This window comes from Capra hircus, chromosome 22, assembly GCF_001704415.2.
Source record: "Capra hircus breed San Clemente chromosome 22, ASM170441v1, whole genome shotgun sequence".
Classification (NCBI taxonomy): domain Eukaryota; kingdom Metazoa; phylum Chordata; class Mammalia; order Artiodactyla; family Bovidae; genus Capra; species Capra hircus.
Genome location: NC_030829.1, coordinates 48,168,727 through 48,195,313, shown reverse-complemented (window position 1 = coordinate 48,195,313; position 26,587 = coordinate 48,168,727). Strand labels below are relative to the sequence as shown.

The 26,587-nt window shown below is 42.3% G+C and overlaps 2 protein-coding genes and 1 pseudogene across 17 annotated transcripts in view; 2 read left to right on the top strand and 1 right to left on the bottom strand.

Annotated features, from left to right (window-relative positions):
* Positions 1,189–15,962, top strand: SMIM4 (small integral membrane protein 4). 2 transcript variants are annotated; one of them, XM_005695872.3, is made up of 3 exons: positions 1,189–1,583; positions 4,291–4,378; positions 15,425–15,962. In XM_005695872.3, exons 1-3 carry the CDS (start codon positions 1,424–1,426, stop codon positions 15,435–15,437), a joined length of 261 nt encoding a protein of 86 aa, XP_005695929.1. In that variant the 5' UTR covers positions 1,189–1,423; the 3' UTR covers positions 15,438–15,962. The 2 variants fall into 2 exon arrangements, with proteins under 2 accessions (XP_005695929.1, XP_005695930.2); XM_005695873.3 differs by lacking the exon at positions 15,425–15,962 and adding an exon at positions 11,577–11,595.
* Positions 7,918–26,587, bottom strand: part of PBRM1 (polybromo 1) — a 101,934-nt gene continuing 83,264 nt past the window's right edge. For 6 of the 14 annotated variants that reach the window (XM_018066711.1, XM_018066712.1, XM_018066714.1 and 3 more), the window contains 8 exons: positions 25,993–26,176; positions 23,838–24,048; positions 23,009–23,210; positions 19,493–19,657; positions 15,969–16,124; positions 12,928–12,998; positions 12,602–12,818; positions 7,918–10,798 (listed from right to left, as the gene is read on the bottom strand). In XM_018066711.1, coding sequence (XP_017922200.1) covers positions 10,626–10,798; positions 12,602–12,818; positions 12,928–12,998; positions 15,969–16,124; positions 19,493–19,657; positions 23,009–23,210; positions 23,838–24,048; positions 25,993–26,176 — 1,379 coding nt within the window. In that variant the 3' untranslated portion in view covers positions 7,918–10,625. The remainder of the gene's footprint in view (positions 10,799–12,601; positions 12,819–12,927; positions 12,999–15,968; positions 16,125–19,492; positions 19,658–23,008; positions 23,211–23,837; positions 24,049–25,992; positions 26,177–26,587) is intronic. The other 8 variants (XM_018066717.1, XM_018066718.1, XM_018066719.1 and 5 more) reach the window with 5 other exon arrangements.
* On the top strand, positions 24,758–25,927 carry LOC108633259 (annotated as a pseudogene). Its single transcript, XR_001919957.1, has one exon. The product of XR_001919957.1 is annotated as a TIP41-like protein pseudogene (transcript).

Below are 26,587 nucleotides of genomic sequence, written 5' to 3'. Positions count from 1 at the left end.
CCCTGATGCTTTTCTAGCACTATCAACAGGATTTTAAACGAAATTACTCTTTCCTGCTGGGAACCACTCTCCACCCGCGTTTATTTCACTCAGATTCTTTATCTGAGTCTGACTCCTCAAATATCCGTGTCCTGGACCTTGAGCAGGCCTACCCTGCACCTGCCTTGTCGGGGCCTTGTCGGTGGAGAGCTGGCTAGCTAGACATTGTTTCCTTGAGGTGCTCTCCGCGGTGGCCTCGCCGGCTTTAAGGGTGTGTGTACATTCTGCTATTCCCTGCCCCTTGACTGAGGACCTACAGTGCCAGTCATATGACGAGTGCTGGCACAGGATAATGGAGGCCATAGGTGGGTCCGTGGGGATGGGTGGGTGCGGCCCCCACCCCCGGGGCCCCAGTGAACTAGGTGTGTGCTGGGGCTTTGGCCACCTATAAGTCTCATCTGGGTGGAAGATGGACGCTCTGTGGCGTCCAGCCCGCAGAGCCACCAAGAGAAGCCAGAGTGGGCACCAAGCCGGTGTGTGCACATGGTTTGGTAGGGTTTGCCCCAGGAGAAGGCAGGTTATCCAGGCAGCACCTTGGGCCTGGCAGCTCAGCAGCGGGCCCTGCTACCTTCCAGAGTTGCTGCTTGATCTCTCTTTTCCAGCCTGTTTTTATATATTGTGTCTACATTACTAAACTTATTAATTCTAAGTTTTCGTTTGATGTTCTTAGATTGTCTAGTAGTCTGGGAATAACGGTAAGTGCCCCATACAGGATAGTTTTTATTAATGTTATAGTTGTTTGCCACAAGATGCTTACTTAGACTTTTGTCATGCTAAAGTTCAGCTTTCAACAGTGCATCTCAAATCCTGTTATTTTTAGAAGTCTAGGCATCAGTCACGATCACGAAATAAATGCAAGGCGTTGTGTGACTATTTTAGAGCATGGTGCAGTACACGTTCAGTAGTACATCAGTCAGCGTCATCACTTCTCTCAGGACTTTAAGAGAAAAGATGGCGGTGGCAGAGTAGGGGGCGCGGCCGCCAACTCTGAGTACCAGCTTGCACAAGGGCGGGCAGGGGGCGGGGCCTGGCCGACGCCACGTGGGAGGTCCCGCCCCTTGGCCCGCCCTGCCTCCAAGAGCAGGAGTGGAGGCGCCTGCTGGGCTCGGCCTCATCGAGCATGCGCACTCCGTCCATTCTGATTGGCGGACCCGCGCGTCCAGTCTCACGCTTATTGGTGGAGGCGCCCCAGGTTCTGGGTCGGAGCTCAGCGCCCAGCTCCTTACCCGCTTCGGGCTCCCCTGTTGACCTCGGTGGAGGCGGTGCAAGACCCGGATTGAAAGGCAACCTGGCCGTCGGACTCAGCAAGGACGGGCAGGGCGGCTTTGGTTTCATCTGGGCGCTCCAGCCTTCGTTCCGCCTTACCCTCCTCCAACGACCTCCTATGTCCGGCATGTTTTCTAGGACCCAGGTGAGGCGGGTTCTGCAGCGGGTGCCCGGGAAGCAGCGATTCGGCGTCTACAGATTCCTGCCCTTCTTTTTTGTCCTCGGAGGAACGATGGAGTGGATCATGATTAAACTGCGCGTGGGCCAGGAGACCTTTTGTAAGTGGGGGTGCAGCAGCCTCCGTTTCATTTCAAGCAAGCAGGAGGCGGCAAAGGAACCATTTTGCTGGAATATTGTTAGGTTGCAGACCTCTCATTCCGCTCAGCGCTGAGCTGCTTTAATCCTGCAGAAGGGCGAGTACTGTCTCCCTCAGTGGGGCGTGGAGATCGCCTGGGCTCTCCTATAAGCGGGGCGACAAAGATACATTGGTGTTCAACCTTGAGACCTTCCCTGCACTTAGATGGGACGGCACGTGACTGCACTCTGGACGCTGTCCTTTCAAGCCTGCCAGTAACACTGTTAGGGCCTAAGGAATAGACTTGCCCACAGCATCCAGAAGCGGGATAGGATATGTGTAAGCTCCTAATTGGCACGTCCAAACCCTAGAGGGAGCAGCTGGTCTGCCCCGCTTAAATACCACTGTCTTTACAGGCCAGAGTTATGGGTACCAAGGGCAAGCACTGTAAACAAGTGCCTGGCATTGCTTTGCTGAGCACTACTAGCTCTGGATAGGCTAGTTCCTCTTCCAGAAAGACTTCTCTAACTCCTAGGCTCTTTCTGCTTTCTCCCTCTCCGGAAACACGATCACTTGTGAACTGCCAACTCTCATTAAAAAAGTAAATTGGTGGTTTCTAAAGATACTTAATTCTTCTGTTCATCCATTCATTAATATTTAATGACCACCGATTAGAAGATAGAATAAGGTAGAGGGCTCCCCACCCCAGAAGAACACTAATGGGAGAGACAGATCATTCAGTTACCATTAAGTGTGATCAGTTCTGTGAGGCGGAAGTGGAGGGAACATGGGATTCCCCGGGGGGGCACCTGAATTGTACTAGGTGGTGCAGGGAAGGCTGCCTGGAGGAGTGACCGTGTCAGGGGGGCCCAAAGATTGTCAGCCAGATGAGGGAAACATTGGTGGTGTTGCAGTGTCTTCTGCCAGTGGTTAAGAGCAAACCTGGGGGCCTTGGTGTGTAACTATGCTGTTTGAGGGACTGAAGCAGGTGAGCAGTGTGAGGTTTAAAAGGTGCCTGGAGCGGCCACAAAGGGACCAGAGAACCAAGACTGTATCCCAAAGGACTGAAGAGTTTTAAGCAGCAGGAGGTGAACATATGTGGTGAATGACTTTTTTGTGGAGAGCAAACTGGCAGGAAGACTTAAGCTGTATGGTTGTCCAGGTTTGGGATGGTGGTCTAGACTAGGATGAGATGCCAAGAAGTGGGTAGAGTTGACACTCCAGAGGCAGTACTGACAAGGCCGTGGTGTTTGACTAGACTCAGGAGATGAGGAGTGGAGGCTTCTGGTGGGGCAGCTGGGGCAGGGGGGAACACAAGCAGAACAGTCCTGGGCTCCATTTTGCATGTGCTGAGGGGGAGATGGTTATATAGATAGAAGGTGGATCTAGGCCATAGATCTAGGTTAGTGGGTCACTCACATGCAGATCGTGATGAAAGTTAGAGCTTAAGCCCCAACATTTTAAGGGTGACTGAGAGTGGCCACAGAGGCAAGGAGGGAAACAAGAAGGGTCTTTTATCATGGAAGACAGGCGGTTCAGGAAGTTCAACTAAGTGGGTGGGATGTACGCTGTCTCTCCTCTACCAGGAGAGACTTGAAGATATGCAAATACTGATCAGGACAGAGCAGGTGGAGGGAGGCTGGATATACCCTGGCCCTTGAGAAGGTGGGAGGATGGGATCTGAGCAAGGGAGAGTAGCCCTTGGAAGTCAGTGGGAAGAGTTCTTTACTGACGACTTTCCCTCTGTGCAGAAAGAGTTCATGGCCATTTGGGGTGAGCAGAGTAGGGTCAGGGCCATGGGTGAAGCAACAGGATTGTCAGGCATCATAGTGGACCCAGTTAGGTACAACACCCACACTGCACAGCAAGCAGAGTGAGGCGTGGAGAAGGAAGGAAGTTGCATCAATCTGTAGTCGGGGTTTTGAAGGTGTATCAAGAAGCTGGTACTAATAAGAGGGAATTTCAGCTGGTTTGGGCAGGAAGAGAGAACAAGGAGCTGAGGAAGTTGGTAAAGATCCAAGGACAGAAAGGCTGCTAGAAAGGAAGTAGAGGTTGTGGTCAGAACAGAAGGAATTTATTACTTCAGAGGAAACTTGCAAGAAGATGGCAGAAGTTGAGAAGTCAGGAAGATGAAGGGGACTGTTGCTTCCTATCTGTTGGGGATGGTATCACCGGGGAAGATGGCACAGGACAGGGTCAAGGAACCTGAGCTAAATGCCAGCGTTTTCAGAGGCTGAAGGGTAGTGATGGACGGCAGATGCCAGGGAAGGCAGTGGTAAATGGCAAGGCCCCCGGAAGAAGAGGGTGGAGAAGCAGCAGCTGAGAACAAGGAGACTGCCCTCACCTCCCTGCCCTGAGTTCCTGGGTGTGACAGAGCAGCAGAGAGCTGTAGGGTTGGAAGTGCCTAAGAGAGGACAGTTAAGACAGATGATTTCAGAGAGAAGTGAAATTGCTAAGAGCTGTGCTGTGACATGACCCTATCTTTGAGGACGTTGACTCTGACCCTGCTACTGAGAACTTTAACACAGTCCTCATTTAAATCAAGTCGTGTTTTAAGTCAATTTTGGCATTAAACATTATTGTTGAGATTCAGGTGATAGATCTAGACTACTGGTTAAATTACTCAGATATGTATTTTTAATTCCATAGTTTCTTAAAAAATCTAAATCAAATCTTTGTTTTTGATGCAGATGACGTCTACCGCAGAAAAGCCTCAGAAAGACAGTATCAGAGAAGGCTGCAAGATGCATCAGAGACTGAACTTCAGCAGTCAATAAAGTAAATATCAAACTTTACTACTGCTTTCAACTCCTTTTAAAATGTATTTTTCAGGTCTCTTGTTCTTACACAGAACTGCCTTTATAAACAGTTTTTATAGTTTTCCTGTCCCTGCTTGAATACTTCCCAAGTCACTGATGGACAGCACTTGTGGGAAAATTATTTCCTACTGAAACAACAGAATCTAGTCCATGAAACATTTCTTAAACAATTCAAGGATGAATCGGGATGCTTTTCAGTGTACTGTAAATTGTGAAGTCCTTTCTTTTAGGTAACCAGGGATAACCTAAGTTAATTTTTTGCTGAACTCAAATTTAATATGAATGAAAGTAAGATCTCTACTGCAGGGTCATTTAAATGAGGATGACTATGCAGACTGCATTTCTGCCAGCTACCAATTGGTGAACATTTTGCTACAATGCAAACACACCTTACTCACATTGTTGTGAACACCAACAACCCCTTCCTTTGTTTGACTCCACTAACATCAAGGGCTGGACCTCTGTGAGGACTGGGGACCAACAGTCTTCACTACCCTCTGTGAGGAAGATGCTGCTTTCATCCAGCTGCTGAAGACACTGCTCCTTCCCCAAAAAAGTGAATCTTCACAGCACTGAGCAACCACAGACTTAAATCAGAGGCTGAGGCTATAGGGAGAGTTTGCAATCTGACCCAGAAAAAGTTTGGATTAGGTGGTAGAAAAGCAAAGGCATCTTTCCAGGCTTGGATAACCACATCCAACATCTTTTCAAACAACAAAAAAAATCTACATATTAAAGAAGACTAAGTTGCAAAATCATTTCTACCTACTCACTCATGAATAAAGAAGCTGATGCTTAAGGCCACAGGTATGATCAAGTTAAAGATCTCTGCCACAAATACACTGAAAACTAAGATCATGGCATCTGGTTCCCTCACTTCATGGCAAATAGATGGGGAAACAGTGGCTGACTTTATTTTTCTGGGCTCCAAGATCACTGCAGATGGTGATTGCAGCCATGAAATTAAGACACTTAGTCCTTGGAAGGAAAGTTATGACCAACCTAGACAGCATATTCAAAAGCAGAGACATTACTTTGTCAACAAAGGTCCATCTAGTCAATGCTGTGGTTTTTCCAGTGGTCATGTATGGATGTGAGAGTTGGACTATAAAGAAAGCTGAGCACTGAAGAATTGATGCTTTTGAACTATGGTGTTGGAGAAGACTCTTGAGAGTCCCTTGGACAGCTGGGAGATCCAACCAGTCCATCCTAAAGGTAATCAGTCCTGAATATTCACTGGAAGGACTGATGCTGAAGCTAAAACTCCAATACTTTGGCCACCTGATGCGAAGAGCTGACTCATTTGAAAAGACCCCGATGCTGGGAAAGATTGAAGGCAGGAAGAGAAGGGGACAAGAGAGGATGAGATGGTTGGATGGCATCACTGACTCAATGGACATGGGTTTGGGTGAACTCTAGGAGTTGGTGATGGACAGGGAGGCCTGGCGTGCTGTGGTTCATGGGGTCACAAAGAGTCGGACACAACTGAGCGACTGAACTGAACTGAAGGGATTTAAGTCAGTTCATTTATGTTAGAACCAATTTAGTATAAATAAAGAGCCACTCACCACTCACCTCATTAAAACACTACTGAGACACTGCTCAGACATGGCTTGAGTATGAAGACCAGTGATGACCAATAGTACCTAGGGGAGGAAGGTAGTCTTCACTTGCACTTTTGTCACAAGAGTTCCTGGTAACCCTAAACCTCATGGTTATTTTAATGATTAGACTGTTGCACAATACATTTAAATTGTGGCCTAACTCCATTCCCCCCCACCCCCGCCCCGCCCCAGTGGTAGAAGTCTGATACTTTGTACATACATACATAAATATGTAGCATATGTCATATATAAAAATATACCTTTTACAAAGAGAAGTTGTAAATGCTAGTAAAACCATCAGCTACCTTCTGTGTCTGTTGTGGTTTCCTTCCCGCTTCCATCCCAGAAACAATCTCCAGTATGGAAATTCGTGCCTAACTTCCCTAGAGTTTTTCTCATCATCTTTTTAAAATACAAGTATTGGAGTGCTGATTTAAGACAACAAACCTTTGAAGATGACACAACAATGTCTGACTTCAAGGGAAGTAGACTAGCAAAGCAATTACTGTATTAAATTGAATATACTTTCAAAGCACATTAATTTGGATGGTACAGAACTAATTTTTGTTAAACCATTGTGGAGGCTTTTAACTTTGCCTCAAGTTTTTTAAGCCTTCTACTAAAGGAATATGACTATGCACTTATCAGACACTAGGATTATTTAAGGGAGCTGTAATAGTTTAAAGAACAATGCTCTTATAAGCAGCTTACAGAAGTGCAGTGCCCCCTACTGTGAACTACACTGACAAATAACTTACATTTAAAAACCAGGATACTTTAAGATGACAAAAATCTAATTAGCATTTACTGCTAGAAGTCGATGTCCACTGGGGTGCTGGGGAAACTACCTGGGCTTTGGAACTTCACTTTATCATCTGAATGGGTAGGGAAAGGACCTAGGCACACAGTAAATACTCAATAAGGGAGGGCTCTCTGTGTTCATCTAGCAGTCCTGTTTTGGAAATCTTGCCTGCATCTCTGAAGTTACAGCAATTCAATTAATCTGTTTTTAGAAGTTTGGATTTTTCACACTGAGTTACTTTTCTTTAAAAAAAAAAACTACACTTGGACCATGGTGTTTTCCAAAGAATCGCTCTCCTAATTAAGTATGCATGCTCTTTAGCCTTCACACATTTATGCGCAATCCACAAGACGTGCATTCTGCACGTTTTGTCTATCTGGGGGATAGAGTCTATTAATTTGTTCAGGTATGAACTTTCATTCAGCTGACCTAGCAGACTTCTGAATGAAGAGGCAATAGAGTAATACTTAGCAGTATTGCTCAGAGTATGCAGCTGGAATGTTTAACTATACATCAACCATCCTTCACAGTATGTTCATGACCACAGATGGTGGTACAGCCCTAAACTCTTAGGAGAACAGAACCACAGGGATTTGCAAAGTGATATTCGAGGGAAACGGTTGATTTTACCAACGCATTCTGTTAGAAGTGTGGCCATTTTTTAGGAGCTCATAAGCATGATAAAAGCATTTCTGGGCCATTTGTCTCCTCTGCTCACACATCTACTTGAAATGGGTTACCGTGATTTATGGTACAGGACGTGCTTCCTTACCTTCCACCATCAGTAACAACTCGCTCTGCGACTTTTAACTTCACCCTTTGCTGAGGACACATTAGGGATCCCTGACTCAGTCTGAGAGCTGTGGCATGGGCACAGCAGGCTGCGGTATGACTATACTTGGCTCCTGTGTTAATGCAGCCTGAGCCTGGGACCAGGGTCGGGACACTGGCTTTTGCCTGTACCTGAGGAGTACTTTTCCTTTAAACTGGCAGCCGTATCGCTACCAGCATAAAATCAAGGTTTGCAGGAATTAAACCTGCTGAAACTAAACATCTGTCTGACACAAGCTTTAACAGAACAACCAAACCTGGTTAATCCCAATCACTTTGCAAACTCCATTTTTATTTGGATTAAAAAGCTTTAGATGAACAAACATATGATACATACATATTATAAGACTAGTTACCACTTGAACCCTTTTTGATACAGAAGTTAGAATAAACCAAGTTTTAATCAAGTCTGAAAATGTTCAAATTCAAAAGTCAACAACACCAATTTGGAGATTTTACACAAAGAAGGGTCCCCTCTTAATTCTTCCTCATAGGAAGAAAAGGAGGAAGGCGGTTCAAAAAACAAAGCAATTCAAGGCCTTTTAAATCAGTTAGCTGACATACTGTTTTAAACCTATAGGTCTTTCCCCCCACATAAACAAAATTCTTTTCCACATGAACTTACATTTTGAAAACATTTAGGCTATTATACTTTCTAAGCCATATCACTACGGTTCCTAAAGCTCACGGAAAAAAAAAAAAAAATGTATAGTTCACGTGTACCTTTTAAAGTCCATACATTTTTTTTTTTTCTTTTCTTTTTGGAAGATGGCGGACCTCAAATCTTATATCCTAAAATATTAACTGATATTCTCCAAGTCAATATACAGAAAGACATGATTCTAAAATAAATACATAAGAGTTTAAAAAACAACAACAACAACAACAAAACTTACTTAGGGCCTGCCTCGTGGCCCTCTGGCCCGGCTCTGCACTGCCTTAGGGGAGCCCCTAGCTGGATCTGTGGTTCCTACAGCACCTCTAGACACTGGGAAGGAGCCTGGAGGAGGAGTGCTCTGCCTTCTACTGCCCCACATAGCCCACAGTGAAGAGTTTTTAGAGGCTTCCCAAAAGAAGTCTCTTCCAGACCTTAAAAAGGGAAATAAGATGGGTGCATGAAATAAATAAATAACTTAACCAAAATTAAATTTCGGGTTCTTTGGTGTAATTCAAGGATGCCTAGAAATAAAATAATCTGATTGTATTATACAGTCCATGATGAAATGGCCCAAATAACCAGGAACTGAAGATTTCTTTATCTGATTCAGTTGAACAATAAGGTACTGACATACTACTGCAAAACATTTCTTCAAATTCAGAATTATTTAAAACACTTGATGCAAATTGAGATCCAGTGGTTGACTATAAGTAATTAAGATATAAGGACCTTCTGTATTTAAAGTATCTAGATACAAAGAGACTTTTTTCCATTCTGCACTCTTTTGTCCCCATGATTTAGTAAGAATAGTGATTAAATATCCAGGTATTGATTCATACCAGATTAAAAGAAAAAAGTATCCTCTGAGAATCACTCAATTTATAAATAGCAGTGGAAGCTTCGCTACAATGGCAACCATCTTGCTACAATAAAGCAGGTTTCAAAAATGCTGACCGAAATACCGTTCCACGTTTGATGCTTTCTACCTGTCTGAGCATTACATATTGCCTCCAATTGTTTTTTCCCAGGATCATATAAGAGAGAGAGGGTCATCAAACCTAAGTGTTTGGGATCTATAATGTTCTTTTTAGTGAGCATTTTCTGAAATTATGAGTCCCTTCTGAAATTCAAAAGCACAAGCTACATTTTAAAATTATTTCAGAAAATCTTAAAACTTCTGGTTGAGAATTACAACCTGAAACTTTGGAGGAAAAAAGAAAAAAAAGCCACATCTGATGAGGAAATAAAGCATACTAAAGCGTATTTGCATATGCAGGCAATTCAGCCTCTTACAATTATGCTTCTGAAGCAGCCCATGTCCAGTTAGTGCACTCCCCTCCCTAAGTTAGGTCAGGTGTTATGTTTAATAAATCACCCTCCAGCACACCTCAATACCTTCTTCAAGATGAACTTCCATTGTTTCAGTGTAAGAGATTTGAAGTTTTAAATCATCTTAACATGTATAGGCATAAGTTGTGAATTCATTGTAAAAAGATCAAGAGTACCCTTAAACTTACCTGCCAAGACTAAACATAATTCAGGGTTGTGCACATGTTCTGCAAGGATAACTGAAACTACAGCTGTCTAACTCAGAGCAAGAAAAAGTGCGTTCTCCCTCCAGGTGTCTGGGAGATGCACTAGCTACAGAAGACTGCACAGAGCTAACTTCAGATTTCTGAGTTACTAAGACCAAATGTGCCATGTCTGTCAAACATCTATCAAGCAACTAACAACCTTTTACTTTACCTGGAAGAAACAGTTTTTGCAAAAGTGGCTTAAGATATTTAGGCACATGAAACAGACACAAGTACACCTCCCTTCTCTAAGATGTAAACTAGGACCAACTTCACATTTCATTGTCAACTTAAACTAATCTGTAAACTCTTTTGTATGTGTTTTTTTTTTCCCCATTTTGTCTGTTATTTAAAAAAACAAACAAAAATACCAACCAAAAAAATGAAAAACAAAAACCCCAAGCCAAGACAAAACCTCTGATGGTTTCAGCTCTATGGCAACAAGTAAAAAGGTAAAACTCCAAGTCTAAATATACAACCAATTATGAAACTGGTTTTAAACGAAGGAAACATATGCAAAAAAAAATCTTTGTGTATTTGATAAAGTCAACTTAATATAACAAAACAAATTGAAATAGCTTATTAAAAGTGTCCTTATATAAAAATGGCCTTGTGATGTACAGTAAAATGCAATAAAAATTGTGATCCTTTTTATCTCCCCCCACCCCCAGTAACTAAAATGGCTACTGTTCCACAAAACTCTTTATGCTTCTATAAAAGAAACGTAATTGACGTGATTAAAGGTTTTCTAGATTGTATGCTTGGCGAATGTTGAGGGTGTCTCGGAGCATCAGATCCCGAAGGCGCCATAGGGCATCTGCCATGGTGGTGTGGGCCCCTTTACTTTTTAGCCAGTGAGAGGGAAGGCGGCTCTCCTGTTCTTTTGACAGATGGACATCACGTCTTCGAGCTGAAAATATAAGTGTGGACAGAGAAATGTAAACATCAGTCCTAAGGTCTGATAGATTTATTGAAATGTGAAACATCTGCTATTTATTAAATATTATAAAATTAACTCTGCAGAATATTTCCCAGAAAATTTCATATATTGTTTTATAGGCATCTTGTTTTTTTTTTAACTTATTTGCCACACACACAGTAAAATGCTGGCATGCATATCTGCATGGCACATGGCGTCTTAGTTTCCTGACCAGGGATCGAACCCATCCCTCTGTAGTGGAAGTTTGGATTCCTAACCACTGGACCACCAGGGAATTCTCTGACATCTTGGTTTTTAGAAAACTATTTTACTTAGGTATGCGACAACCTAGCCAAGGATGTCTCATTTCATGCTTTATAGTTTAGAAATTTTCTAATTTCTAACAGTTACTTCACAAGAGCTGCACAATGTAATGAAATTACTAGAACTGGGAACATAAGAGCTGCACAAACAGCTAAAAGATCTCACCACTAGTATTTTCTTGTAAGCACTTGTGATATTTAATAACTTCAATACTGACAAAAATTCCTAAAAAGGTAAATGTGAGGAAAGGGAAAACTATCTACTACTGTTAAAAGAAATCAACTGATCAAATCTGGCTTAGAAATGAAGGATGAATTGTTGATGCTTAGTCGTCAAGTCATGTCTGATTCTTTTGTGACCCCATGGACTATAGCCTGCCAGGCTCCTCTGTCCATGGGATTTCCCAGGCAAGAATACTGGAGTAGGTTACCATTTCCTTTTTCAGGTGACCTTCCTGACCCTGAGATCAAACCTGCATCTCCTGCATTGGCAGGTGAATTCTTTACCACTGAGCCACTCAGGAAGCCCCTGAAGAATGGATGGAAACTTCCGAATTTCTTTGGAAACTTGGCAAGTTATTTCAGTATGTACTGAAAATATGTTAAGCCTGCTGAACTAATTGAGTAACTTGATAGATTAGAAACATGTCTTCCAATAATACTTTTATCTTTTTTAAAAATTGAGATGAAATAATTTTTAGTTTGCCCAAATGCATCTATGCTATGCCCAAATACCTGAAAAATAGTTGAGAAAATTCAAAATATACTTATTGAGATAGCATTGATGTTTATGATAAAATGAAGCTTTGAAACTCAGCAAAAGAAAAAAATTTTTCAGTACGTGATATCAATATACAAAACTGCAAATGCTTCAGCTAAATATACATTTTACTTAAAAAGGCCTGCCTTAGGTTTGGTTCCAGATCACAATAAAGCAAATTGCATGAATTTTTTTGTTTCCCAAGTGCAAGTAAAAGTTCCATTTATACTATACTGTAGCCTATTAAGTATGTAATATAGCATCAGGTCTAAAAAAGCAACACAGGTACCTTAATTTTAAAAGACTATATTGCTGAAAACTATCAGCCATCATCTGAGCCCTCAGCAGGTTGTAATCATTTTATAATGGTAATGTCAAAGACTACTGATCACAGATTCACCGTAACAATTATAATAATCATGAAAAAGTTGGAAGTATTGTGGAAATTACCAAAATGTTAACACAGAAACACGAAGTGGCCACATGCTATTGTAAAAATGGTGCTGAGAGACTTGCTCATGGGGGTGCCACAAACTTTCAATTTAAAAAAAAAATCAGTATCTGAGAATTGTAATAAGGCGAAGTGCAATAAAACAAGGTATGCCTGTATAAGAACAATGGATACTTATCCTATAACACGTCAACAGCAGCAAGAGGACTTTGATAAAGCATAGATTTTGAAAAAGCTTCTTCAGAAAGACCTCTCCTTACCTGCCAGCGTCTGGTCCCACTTGCTAATGCTGCTGGACTCAGCACTGAGCCCTTCAATGTACTTTAGGTAGGCCTCTGAGTGGAGAAGCCGTTGGGTCTTCGGTGGGGGAGCCACAAACATGGGTGTTGTCGGCTGCTGTATGACAGGGGGGCCAGCAGGATGTGGGCCAGGGTACGGAGGTGGTGCCTGCTGCCCTGGAGGCCCCAGGACACCTACCTGAAAGAGCACAGATACAGGGTCAGTGGGAAAATACTCAGCCCACGCTCTGAGAAAAAGGGTGACTTGAATTCTGTTGAGTCCTAGAAGATCCAATTTGGAGGCTCACCTGCTGTCCATACGGACTTCCACCTGGCGCTGGAGTCCCTACCATAGGGGCCACTCCTTGGTTCATCACACCTATAATTCAGAATTACAGGCACAATTAGAGGTTCTGGGATGAGAAGACTGAAAAACTGTCTGATAAGAAACGTCATTTAAAATACAAACTATGATCACTGCCCTGAGTCTTTGTGGACAGGAACCCTAAGCGCCCAAAACAGGATGTAGCATCCTATAGGAAATCCATGTCCTTTTGTTTTCTAGGTGCTCTAAATACAAAGCTAGGAGAGCTTGTCAGATGTACAGTAATTATTCATGGCTGAGAAATAATTTGAATTCTGCAGAGAATTCTGATATTTCCCTAAGTAAGCTATAGTCAGAATGCAACTCTATTTTCAAGGCCTTTATCTTTCAACAACAGTTTCTAGCACCTGAAGCCTGTGTTTAATTTCGGCAGTTAAGAGCACTGCAACCAGGCTCAGCTGTATGCAGTGTGTTGGGACAGGGGCCTAAGGGAAGAGGCTGTGCAAGTACACGCTCCAGTGGCCTTTGTGGAGGCTGGAGACACACTCCTGCTGTCCCCTCACAGGCTATCAGCACTCTGGTTCTGACTGGAGTCACTGATGTTGGCAGAGAGGGGACACTGCCCTCTGAGAGAGTGGCACTTTGAAAAGGGATCATCTGGAAGCAGGGCAGCCTTTGGTGCTATCACCTCAAATGCAAAATGACAAAGGGAAAGAGAAAGATTCCATGGTCTCACTACATTTGGTCTTTGTATAAACTTCTCCTGGTGACTCCTCACAAGCAATTTCTGTCTCATACATCCTGGTTGATAATAATGTGATATCCTAAATTTAGTATCTGGGGCTATTTTAATCTCAGGATCATCCATTTTCTAGTCTCATAAAAACAGAGAAACAGGCAAGGGACCCAGTTCGCTAAAAACTAACAAACTATTAATACAACCAAAACCCTGGTGAGATGTTGTTTTAACCTTAAGCAAGTCCAGCTAGCTGCATAGAAGGATGAATAAGAGCTAGCTTTGTATTTATAGTTTCTCTGGATTCAAAATGGTGTTATTTCGACCAGGCAGAACTGACTCACTATTTTACGGTTCAGAATTGCTAAATATCAAGAAGTATTACACATCTGTTAAAGAGAAAACAGTAAGTGAAAACAAACTTTCTGTTTACAAAGCAGGGATTTTGATATTCCAAGGGCCCAGAAGGGTACGTGGATCCCAAGAGTAGGATCCTAGCGATTATTTGTGAGTGAGTGGAGAGGCTGCAGTGGCTAAGTTGCTAGTCAGCAACATATTATTAACCCCTGCCCCCCAAGCCTGCCAGGACACTCACACACTTTATATTTCACAACACTGGGGGGCTCCCTGAGCTGTCTGTATCAATCTTTACAGGGCAGCACAACCAAATCAACCCCCTTTGCTTCCTGGTTACAAATGCCATGCCGTGGGGTAGCTGGTGAGACTGTGGGCTGACTCACCAAAGGAGTTCATGAAACTTCTCTCCTTGAAGCCGGGTGGGACATGTGTGGGTAGACACCAAGAGAGTTCTTCCCTGTCTCCCTGCCATCAGGTATGTTATGCTTTCTTCAAATGCATTTAGAATCTGGAGAAGGGGGACAGGGAAACATCTGTCCCCCAGTACCCACCAAAAAACCAGTTACCTAGAGGGTACTGGACTTAGGTGTGGTTCCTACCAAATAACATACACACCTGGGGGTCACCTCAGACACTCTATGCCGAGGGGACAGGGCACAGAACTAAAGCCAACTCTACCTGCCACAGGGGCACACCCATTTTATGACTGACACTTATAGTCCAACTCACTCACAGTCCACCACTTCCATAATGAAACACCCACTCCCACAAACGTTTCTTCCTTCGGTTAGGTCTGCATCAAACATTTCTGGGCGTTATGGCCATTTTCTAAGCAACACTCACATCACAGAGTGCCACTAGAGACGCTAGGCCAAACCACCAGGTTGGCTCACCCTATGTACTGTGGGGCACACCCTGTGGAGCATCGTTTGGAACTCTTCATAGCTGCGGGATTGGTACAGCCAAGCCTGTTATAAGCAAATCTAATGTTTCTATATTCTGTCATCTGGGCCAGGTCTTTAGCTAATATTTTGGATAATAGATCAAATGCTATTCCAAGTCATCCTAAGGCCACTTTCTCTCCAACTAGATTATGTCTAAAGGTTAGTTTTTTTTTGCATATGACGGGAACTGGTGATTTTTCCTTTCATAATAATCTTTCAATTTGCTAATTAATTATAAAGTAAAACTGTACCTATTTCTGAACTCCATTTATATGTTTCTATATGGCATAACTTCTGGGCTTCTGCCAACAGACGAACCAGTGTCTACAGTTACCAGGGTGGACTATGCTGTTCTTTAAATGCTATGTCATGCTTCTTCGAGGACTCAGACACAGACAACTAGTTCAGTGCATGTTCTTTCTCTCCCTCCTTTCTGTTCCTAGGAGGACTGACTGAAGAGTTTCTGAAGAGTCCTGCATTAGCAACTCTGTAATCCCCTTAGAGGGGAGGTGTTTGAAAAGCAAAAGATGGAGCAAGCATTCTATACAAAAGACCGTCTGAGATAAGAACTGAACCAGAGGAAGAAATGGACTCAGGAGCAAAAACTGCTTTTCATATGCGACTCTGAACTAGCCATTTGGGAAACTTCATTCACTAGAGCAGACCACGACTGTCCAGGCTGTGTCTGCTTTCTGAGCATATGCCGAACGGTTTGAGGGCTTCCAGAGTGTGCCTCTTGCCCCTATCTGCTGAGTCTAGTTCCTTGTCATGTGTCCTGTGCCGCTGCTAGGCAGCCAGTGCTCAAGGGCACAGGTGCTGAGCCACCTGCTCAACACACAGGATAGGTCCTGCAGCTGACATCCCTGGGGTTCTTAGTGAGGGAAGGCCTGCCCACATGGGCAGCAGGTACCTCCTGGAACAAATGGCTGAGGGAGGAAAAAGAGTATGAAGATGAGATTGATGAGTGAATGAGGATGAAGTTCTTACCCGGTGGTGGGATGCCCGGGAGGCCGGGCACACCTGGCGGAAGATGGTGGGGTGGAGGCCCCCCAGGGTGAAGTGGCTGCATGCTGCCCATGCTAACAAGGCCATCAACTGGGCCCTGCAAAGGTGGAAGGCCTGGCGGATAGCCACCCATCATGCCTTGAAGGACACAACAAATTTCAGACATGCATCATTAACATGCAACATGAACTAAGTAATAACAACCCCCCCACACATGCACTACTAATGAATAAGCGCCCTTAGTACTGCATGATATAACAATTAGTGCAATTATTTTGTTGCAATAATGAACAAAATAAAACATTACAAATATGAAATATATTTTTGGATGAATTAGTACTTAGTATATTATTATTTATAGTTATTCTCCCTAGGGTAAATACACTGCATGTTTTCAGTTAAATAATAAAGAGAAGTAGTAACAGCCTTCCCAAGGTCATGATTACTGCAAGCTGTTCAAACGGAGTGACCAGTTCTGTCTACTGCGATTCTACTGAACAGTATAAACCCCATCATTCCACTATGCCCACACTCTTATGCCTATCACGGGTACACATGAGGGGAAACTGAAATGGAGGAAATGAGGCGCACAGCCCTGATCACAAAGCATGGTTCTCCAGCACGGGGGGAGGTGGGCAAGAAGTTTTCAAGACTTCTGTGTCCATTCCTCCTCCCTTCTAGCCCCACCACTGCTGGTAAGAATGGAGCATGCTTGAGCTTGAGCTGGGGAACAGCTAAGAGTCATCACAATGACTGATGCTTCATCTTTAGATTTCCAAACATGATAAAATTAAGATAAAACCTCCCCCTCTCCCCGCCCCCCAAGCCAACCTAAGCCCAGGTCACTCAGCAGCTTGTGCGCAGACCTTAGGAGGAACAGCTGGAGAATCAGGCTCTGCTGACATGAGAAAATGCCAATTGTCATCATTGTCTCCAAGTGCACAAATGTCCTCACAGACCTTCAGTTAACAGGGAACATTTTAAAGGAGGTACAGAATTTTTCTGAACAGAGGTTTTCATTCCTTTATTTTCAAAGTGCATCGTCACAACACAAAATAGTTTCTGCTAGCTAGGGAAGAATTTCAAGAAACAAGTATTTTTGGCAAAAAGAGTGAAAAGAAGAAAATTTCAAAATGTCAAAGACTCACCTATCAAAAGAACTTTAAAGCCACAGACATTTTTTTAATCGAGAAAAACAAATTGATTTTTTCTGGCATCTGAAATGATCACAATGAACAAAACACAAGGCTCCCCCCAAAATGCAATCATCTTTGGTCACAGCTTCTTGCACAAAGGGAGCATTGAGGAACTGATGCCAAACCTCATTTTTATATAATTCTCTTTGTATTATAGAGGGGGTTCTAGATATAGTGGAAAGCTGCAGATTCTAAGAATTTTACTTTTTGACTTTCTCTGACAAATTGTTTGAGAGGTATTTATTTTTAGTCCTTTGACGCTATAAAATTATTGAAAACTCTTGAGATTGATTCAGCTTGCCTCATTGGTCATATCTAAGCTAAGAAACCTAAGCTAAGAAACCTACAAATAATTAAAATAAGTTTTAAATAACAATACCTCTGTACATAAACTAGGACTATGAATTTCCTTTTTCTTAAAGTAGAGTTCAGAGAGTGAAGAACAGACACCATAATCTTACTTATGAGGAGATGCAACGCTACCAAACTGTCTTTTAACCATTTCCACCAGATAGTTTTTAGGGATAAGTAGGTGGGAATGTAAGAATGTTAGGAGGCTTTGCTTTCAATTACAAAAGCCCATCTGAACGCAGCCTACATAGGCTGTGGTTGGAGAAATTATTAAGAACCGAAAGACATCACACTTGTCTTCATTAAACTGTACTTTGGCATTTATTATCCCAGTCACATGTGTTCAAATGAGCTTCAATGCTTGTAAGCAAAGCTGGTCTCAGACAGCAACAAGGCTAAGAATCAGGCACTATGCAACCTGTAAACCCATGAAAAAAATCACCCTCTTAGCGGCAAAATTCCTGCTGTGGACCAAAGACTGGTTCCCGTAGAGAATGCTTGCCCTGCACTCCCATGGTCCAGAGGCCTGGGCACCATATGCTTAATAATGGAGCAGAGGCTTTCTGGAAAGGGGGCCCGCCCTCCTCACCCATCAGAGTTCCATGAAGTCATTCCCCAACAGGGAGCTAAAATGCTGCAGCTGCTGTTTTTTTAATGTTTTTAGCTGTTTGAATTCATTTTGTTAATGTGTCCCTGGGCTTTTTAGTCAAGGGCACAGTGCTAGAATATCACACATCAAATAACAAAAGAGAATGTTAATGAGGGAATTCTAACTTTCAAAGTCCCCACGTTCAAGGTCTGATTTCTAAAAACCACTGGAACCCCATTAACCAAAATGGGCCATGGAATAGAGCAGGCGATTATGAGATTTGTTAGATCAACATCAGATACACTGAGAGTACTGAAAGCCATGATTCAGATGTGCTTTGGCGAGTGCAACTGCTGAGTGCAGCGATAGTGCATCTGAGAACTTGCCATCACAAAAGGTAGGAGCAACAATGGAAAAGTTATCCTATGCTACTCTGCCTTGAAAAGCAAAAAAAAAAAAAAGAGGCGAAAACAAAAACAGCATCCCAATGAGCTTGTCTTGAACAACACTATCTTGGGCTCCCTGCAAAGAGGTCAGACTGCTTGCTTAAGAAGAAACACAGCTTGGATGGACCTCACCAGGCTTAGAGAGATCACAAAAGAGGGACCTGAGAAGCGGTCTGCAGGCTTCTCATTGGAGACGTGTCAGACAAGAATATTCAACTCAAGAATGGCCAGTTTTGCCATGGCTACCAGAACCAGAGACAACACACACAAGCAAACCACATTCATCATTTTCTTTTCTTTTTGGAAAAATATGTGACTGGGATACTAACAGAAAATGCAGTTTAATGTAATTAAATAGAAAAGCATTACAGAGTGGGCACAATGAATTGAATAAAGACTTTGTATTCTACTTAGCAGTCATGCACATTGGTGACCAAGAAAGGATTTATAATTCATTGTCAAAAATCCTTTTAAATGGTCAGTCTTCTAAAGGATGGCTGCAGCAGAACAAGGCAAACTGAATACTGGGATGAGACGGGAAAATCATCATCTCCTAAAGACTAGTTTTGTGTTTCCTCTTGGGAGTCCCTCCAGAACAGAATCCAGGGTCTGTTTATATTTTCTGCTGTAGAACTCTATCCAGAGCAGTCTGGGGTGCGGAATATCGCCAGATCATGCCCACAGCCAGGGGAGAGCTGCTCTCTACCAATTCCCAGGGTTGGGCCCAGGGCCCATTTCTGGGGCAGAGGGGAGGCATTGCCCATAAGGGAAAGGCGATATAAGGACAACATGGATGATTCAAACTCTGAATCTGTCATGAGAAGAGCCTAGAGACTGTGGCCTACTCCTCGTTGGAGAAAAAAAAAAAAAAATGAAGGAATTTCTTAAAGTGGAAAAAAAAATGGTCTTAGCTCCTGTTTTTACCTGCAACAGGTGTCAACTGCTGATTGAGCATCCCCATTGGTGTTGGTGGTGGCACCACCCCCATGAGAGCCCCCACAGGGGCGCCTGCTCGGGGAGAAGCACTCGGCTGCTGTTGCTGTGCTGCTCGCTCTCTCTCCTGCTGCTCAGCAACTTTAGCTGCCCGCTCTGTAAAGGCATTTCAGATTTTCAATTCTGTTTTTAACCCAGGAATTCAAAATACCATCCATTGCATTCAACAGGACTAGTTAAAAAAAAAAACAAAAAAAAAAAAACACAGGCAACAGTTCTGTCTCAATGGAAGGAACAGTAGATGACTAGTCTCAACACAGGAGGAGTCGGGCCGATTTCACTTGGTAACCTAGAGTCCAGCTTTCCTATCCCATCTTGAGAACTGGTCTGCAAAGATTTCAAGAATGTTAAGACTGCAACACACATTCAGAAAGCACAGATTTTATTTAAAAACGTCACCAGCATAACCAACATGGTTAATCTCACAAGGCACCCTGAAGATGAGAAGCGCTACCATTATTCTAGTATTAATAGCATTACAAATTTTTTAAAAAATTTCAACATGAAGCAATTCCATGGCCCATTATAATTTTTGGCACAATTGTTACTTACTATATTTTCCTGATATGTTGCACCCAATTTTACTAAGATTTGAGGACTCTTGTCATTAGTGTCATGGGGTTTAGCAGCTGAAGAAAATTAACTCTGTAAGGGAAAAGTAGCTTACTGCCTCCTCCACAAAGTTTTAGGAAAATAAACACTAATTTGTACATTCTAATGAAGAGGTCATGTTTAATAAACCCCAAGGGGAAAAAAATGCATGATACTCTAGGCTACAGTCATCAGAAGCAGGAAACAATATGTATACACATATGAAGCAATGGACAATGTACGGACAGAACCAGGTTTCCTGAAGCTGAGTTCAATACTGACCATAAGTCATCCTAAATCAGCAAAAGTTTCAGAATTCATACTTATTTCATCCAAAACACGAGAGGAGCATTAGCTTGTGTGCCAGTTCTGGGCTGTGGAACATCCTTGCTACACCCCTCACTCCTCGGAGTTACTCTTTCTGCATCTCCATGGCCAGCAGCCCCAACAATCACAATTCCCAGTCTTTTCGGGAGCTGGCAAGGCTGGACACTGACTAGCGAACTCTAGAAATGTGCATTACCAAAACTCTCACAAAAAAGGAAATCCTTTCCACTCCTCACATGGACAAATTGAGACTGGGAGACAGACAGTGACTTTTCCAAGAATACAGAGAGAACCAGCAGTAGCCCTGATTTCCTGGCATCAAACTCCAACTGCCACACGTTAAGCCTCCAACATGGAATTCAAAAGGCTACCGCTGGCTGATATAAGGAGGGGGCAGACAGCTCACGGTCACATGGCTTTAAAGAGCATCGAGAAGCAACGGTTCCAGTCCTCCTTTGTGTAAGAATGTGAAAGTCAAGCAAGTCAAAGCTTCCTTGGCTGCAAGTTACCTGCAGAGACTCGTCATCACTCACTACACTGTCCCAGTGTACAGATCCTCTTTACAGTGAGCGTGAGGGACAAAGGCCATTTTAACAACCCATTTCCTTGAACTAGCATTTAAAAAACAAAACAAAACAAAAAAAGTGAGACACTGATGACCTAGACCCCCACATTAAGTTCTCATATTTTCATTACACAAATGAAACAGTAAAATGGGAGAGCAAAAAAATGAAGTTGAAAAAAGAAAAGTTCAAGCCTGGGGATGGAATATTGGACCTGCTGGTTCTTTCTGGGAGGAGCCCAGTTAGGCTGTCTTAGAAAAGAGATTCATTAAATGAAGTCAGCCAAACTCCAAACTTTGGGTTTTGAACTGAGTGGGTCAGAACACCACAAGCTCAGACTTGGTGTCTCAGGCAGACACTGGTGAGTCACATAACTCCTCTTGCTAAGTTCTCACTGAATTTCAGACTCCCCTTAGAATCTGGAAGAATTTCCCAGAAGTTGTCACTCTTCCTTCTCTTCAGTTTGGCTCCAGCATTTTTATTTTTATGTTATCTCCAGATACATTTCTCACTCTTGTTCACACTCTAAGTAGCCAGCCATGCAGTATTGGCTTCATTTTGTCCTGGACCAGGCTTTATAGCCATGTGAGCTTCATTTGAAACACTCCTCCAACTGAGTGATATATCTGGATCTTAACTTCCACTATGGTTAGAAATACCAATGCTCTCCAAGGTTGTAGGTTCTTATAGAACTGACTATGATTTCTCAAAGAATGTTCCATGAAATACTGGTTCCTCAGGAATATTAGCAGATATTACATGAATACCTGATCAAGTTTCAGAAAATGCCAGGTGGAAAAAAAACAGGTTCTTAACTGCAGGTTTAAAGACTTTAATATGGCAATATGCACTGTAAGTTTCCAAGAGAGAAAGTGTGTGGAGTGCTTCTCAAACTGCTTTTGCCACAAATTTTTTCTGGCTGAACATCTTATAGGATTAGGGTTCTACAGAAGATCCTTGGGGAAGCCTGTCAGATAATTTTGAAAATCAACTATATAAAAAATGAAAGGAGTAAACTTTTTTTTTTAAAAGGAGTTTCTTTGGAAACTCCATAAAGTTTAATAAAGGAGGCAGCCTTGATAATTAATTTATTTATGCTCGTTGAAAAATAATGGGTTTGGACCCTGTCAAGAAGGGTAATGGTGATCACTGTGGTCATTTGAGAGAGGGCTTTAAACTGTCAACATGAAGCACTGTATACAATTCCAAATGAAAAAAATACAGCTCTGAGGGCAATCATCCTGCCTAACCTAATGTTTACTACTCATTTCCTTACTAGAGTCATGCCTAATATGAAAAAACAAAAAACCAAAAAATCTCCATCAAGTATCTGTCCCTAATGGCTATAAACCACCAAATCCTTGAATGATAGCTCACAGCCCCAAATAATTTAATTATAGAGTAAAAGGAAATGAAGGCAGTTGAGCTTTCTCAAAGAGAACCCAAGTACCTTAATAGTAGCTATGAATGCAGCACAGGCCAGGAAAGGCGTAGAAAACCAGGCGCTTCAGCCAAGCCTCAGCCTGGAGTTTATACGGCTTGTCAAGAGCCATAATAGAAGATCACTGATTTTAAAAGCCCCGTTTCAGATGAAATTTTAACTAAAACTGTATCTGACATCCTTGTACAATCATTCCCCAGCTCAACACATGTGTGCTTACAGGACTTAATAAAAGAAAAAAAAAATCATGCAATTTTTTAAACAGCTAAATATTTGAGAAATTTTTGGGAAAAAAAAAAAAAAAAAAACAACACACTAGGATCAGAGGCCAAATCAGAGGCAGCACTTGCTCAGCTGGGACAAGGCTGACACTTAAACTGCTGGATGGGAGCCATTGGAGACAGCCCCCAACACAAAGTTCATGTGCAAGTGGTAAAGAACAAGAGAGTCAACCTAAGCTCGTGCACTGCTGGAAACACTCCCTTGCTTACGAAGCTTAGACAGTTGTGCCTGTGCTCTATTTACCTTCATATTCCGCTTTCTTGGCTGTCTCAAGGTTTCTCCACTCCGTCCCCACCAGTCGGCTGAGCTCCCCAAAAGAATAGTCTGGGTGCTGGGCCTTAATCACAGCTCTCATCTCACTGCTGAACAGGATGTAGCCACTCATGTTGATCTTTCGTTTGGAGCCTTCCTTCTTTGCACTGCCTTTGGCAGATTTGGGCGTAGACTGTAAGACAGAAAGCTCTTATAATGCATCAGAACACTGCATCTTGTCAATTACTAAAGGTTTTGTAAGCCAAAAACGTGCAATTCAATAGCTACTGTTCTACAGACATCTTCAGTTTATAGTTCATTTTCTTATTCAAAACACAGTGATTTCTGGCCTCTGATCATATAAGAAAAATGGAAGTTCCACTGAATTCCATGACTGCAATCTATAATGGTGACCTCACAATCAAGGCTTGAGAAAATTCTAAATAAGAAGAAAATATGTACAGGGATCACCTTAACCAAAAGATGGGGTCCTAAAGAAAGAGACTTTAAAAGGTATGAGCAATAAAAGCTAGAATAAGAGAATGATGCAATTCCTCATTGTTTTGTTTTTTCAATGCAGGATAAGGAGAGCTTTCTAACTAAACCGGCCACTAAAGCCAGCTATCTATGAAACTTTTTTATAAAGATACTACATTTTAAATTATTAGTGGCATCAAGAAAGGAAAAAATAAAAAAATCTGTTCCTTTTTGAAGAATTCTAGGTTGAAGCTCCCATAACGGAGGGGCTGGATGTCTCCTTTCTTTTTACTGCAAACCAGAGCTAGGACTAAGACAAGTAACAGGAACCCGCCACCTTCACCTGTGGGGGTGTGTAGGGCATGAGATCCAGCTCACTGGCCAGGGGAGTCTGAAGTTGAGGTAGAGAAGGAGGCTCAATGACCTCACTATCCTCTTCTCCCATCTCTTCAATATCATCATCTCCACCTTCTAACTCAGCAAATTTAGCTTCTAGCAACTGGATCTTCTTTTCCAATAAAGGTGAGGGCTCCTTCTGAGGAACAATCGGTTTTCTAGAAGAATGGACATAAAAATAAACAAATAAATAAGTGAAATGAAATCACCTGACACTACTCCAGGATGGATTGGAAAACAATGTTCTGCCTTAATACTCAGAACCAACTTTCTGTAATGTGCAACGTCCACTCTTTTAAGTCCACAAGGGAAATAATTAAAACATATATTTATTTATAAAGTCACATCTACTTACAGATGCTTTTTTAAAAAAATAATTATTTATTTATTTGGCTGCATCAGGTCTTAGTTGAGGCTTGCGGGATCTTTAGTGCAGTGTGCGAGCTTAGTCACCCTGCGGCGTGTGGGATCTTAGTTTCCTGACTAGGAATCGAACCTGCATCCCTTGCACTGAAAGGTGGATTCTTAAGCACTGGACCACCAGGGAAGTTCTCAGATGTGTGTTGTTAAGGGATTCTGCTGAATATCCAACAAAAGCACTGGACCGAAAGCTGAGATCTAGTTGCCTAGAAACACTGAGAAGAACTTCCGCAGTTTACAGAACTACACAGTCTCCTAATAGACAGATTATGTGTGCCAGAACCAAAGATTCCTGCCTCCACATTACAATGACTGAAGTCTACACAAAGAGGGCTGTCTGCAGTCACCACATCTCAGCAGATTATGAGGATTTTCCTTTAATATTTAATTAATCAATATCTTCTGTTTGAAATGTCTATTCTCTAGTTTAAGACCTAATACAAAACAATAAAAACCCACCATGGACTATGCAATTTTGATATAAGGGGTGGGGCGGAGCCGGACATGGTAACCGCTCGGAAGTCTAGGCTGCTGGGTTGGAGGGAGGAGGAGGGACCGGTATCTGCTGCCGCTGCCACTGCCGCCGGTGCTCCAACCTGTTCCGTGTGGCCCACGCTGGCCTTGCCGCGGCCATGATGATCCATGGCTTCCAGAGCAGCCACCAGGACTTCTCCTTCGGGCCGTGGAAGCTAACGGCGTCCAAGACCCACATCATGAAGTCGGCGGATGTGGAGAAGTTAGCTGATGAATTGCATATGCCATCTCTCCCCGAAATGATGTTTGGAGACAATGTTTTAAGAATCCAGCATGGCTCTGGCTTTGGAATTGAGTTCAATGCTACAGATGCATTAAGATGTGTGAACAACTACCAAGGAATGCTTAAAGCAGCCTGTGCTGAAGAGTGGCAGGAAAGCAGGACGGAGGGTGAACACTCTAAAGAGGTTATTAAACCATATGATTGGACCTATACAACGGATTATAAGGGAACATTACTTGGAGAATCACTTAAGTTAAAGGTTGTACCTACAACAGATCATATAGATACAGAGAAACTGAAAGCCAGAGAACAGATTAAGTTTTTCGAAGAAGTTCTCCTATTTGAGGATGAACTTCATGATCATGGAGTTTCAAGCCTGAGTGTGAAAATTAGAGTAATGCCTTCTAGCTTTTTCTTGCTGTTGCGATTTTTCTTGAGAATTGATGGGGTGCTTATTAGAATGAATGACACAAGACTTTACCATGAGGCTGACAAGACCTACATGTTACGAGAATATACATCACGAGAGAGCAAAATTGCTAATTTAATGCATGTTTCACCTTCCCTCTTCACGGAACCTAATGAAATATCACAGTATTTACCAATAAAGGAGGCAGTTTGTGAGACGCTAATATTTCCAGAAAGGATCCTAAACCCTGCAGGCTCAAAAGAATGTACACCTGTGGAATAGAATGTGTTATGACATATATTCACTGTGGAATCTGACTGGCTATTTGGAGGGGGGTATTTTTATTTTGAGAATTAATTGCCTTGTCTATGTGCAGATTTTCTGTAACCTTAAAGGAAAAAAAAAAATAAAGGATTGTTGCAGGCAGATTCCACTCAAAAAAAAAAAAAATTTGATATAAGTTTTACTGATATCAAAGGAACTGAAAGTGCTCTTTCTTAGTTTTTTCAACTTTACCTGAAGTAGTAAATTTCATCATCTACCACTTTAGCAGAGAGTGAAAACCTCTTCAGTCCCTTAAATTTCTTCATCTGCTTGTCACTCTCGTTGTAGCGGCTCTCACAAAGCAGAATGTCATTTTCTGGAATTTCAGTTGGCCTGCAGGAGAGGAAGTCCTTGAATGACAACACAGCACATTTTCCTGAAAAAGAAAAATTTTGGAGAGAAATTAAGGGAGTTACTGTGGTCATCAATAACAATTATTTTAAACCTTTAAATTAATATATTCACATGATTAAAATCAGAAGATTTAAAGGGTATAAAGATGTAAGGATAGATATGCAGATCAATAGACTAGAATTAAAAGTCTAGAAATAAATCCATATAACTGAGTTTTTACAGGTAACTGATTTTTGACAAGGGTGTCAAGACAATTCAATTGGGGAAAGAACAGACTCTTTAACAGGCAGTGCTGGAACAACTGGATTACCACATGCAAATGAATGGAGCTAGAAGCCTACTATATGCCATATACACAAATTAATTCAAAAGGCACCAGAGACCTTAATGTAAGAGACACAACTATAAAACTCTTACAGAAAAACATTGGTAT

Bases quoted from the DNA above. Each gene is read 5' to 3' on its own strand.
- SMIM4 (XM_005695872.3), top strand. From the start codon at position 1,424: ATGTCCGGCATGTTTTCTAGGACCCAGGTGAGGCGGGTTCTGCAGCGG. The intron at 1,584-4,290 runs GTAAGTGGGGGT...TTTTTGATGCAG, and splicing joins CGTGGGCCAGGAGACCTTTT to ATGACGTCTACCGCAGAAAA.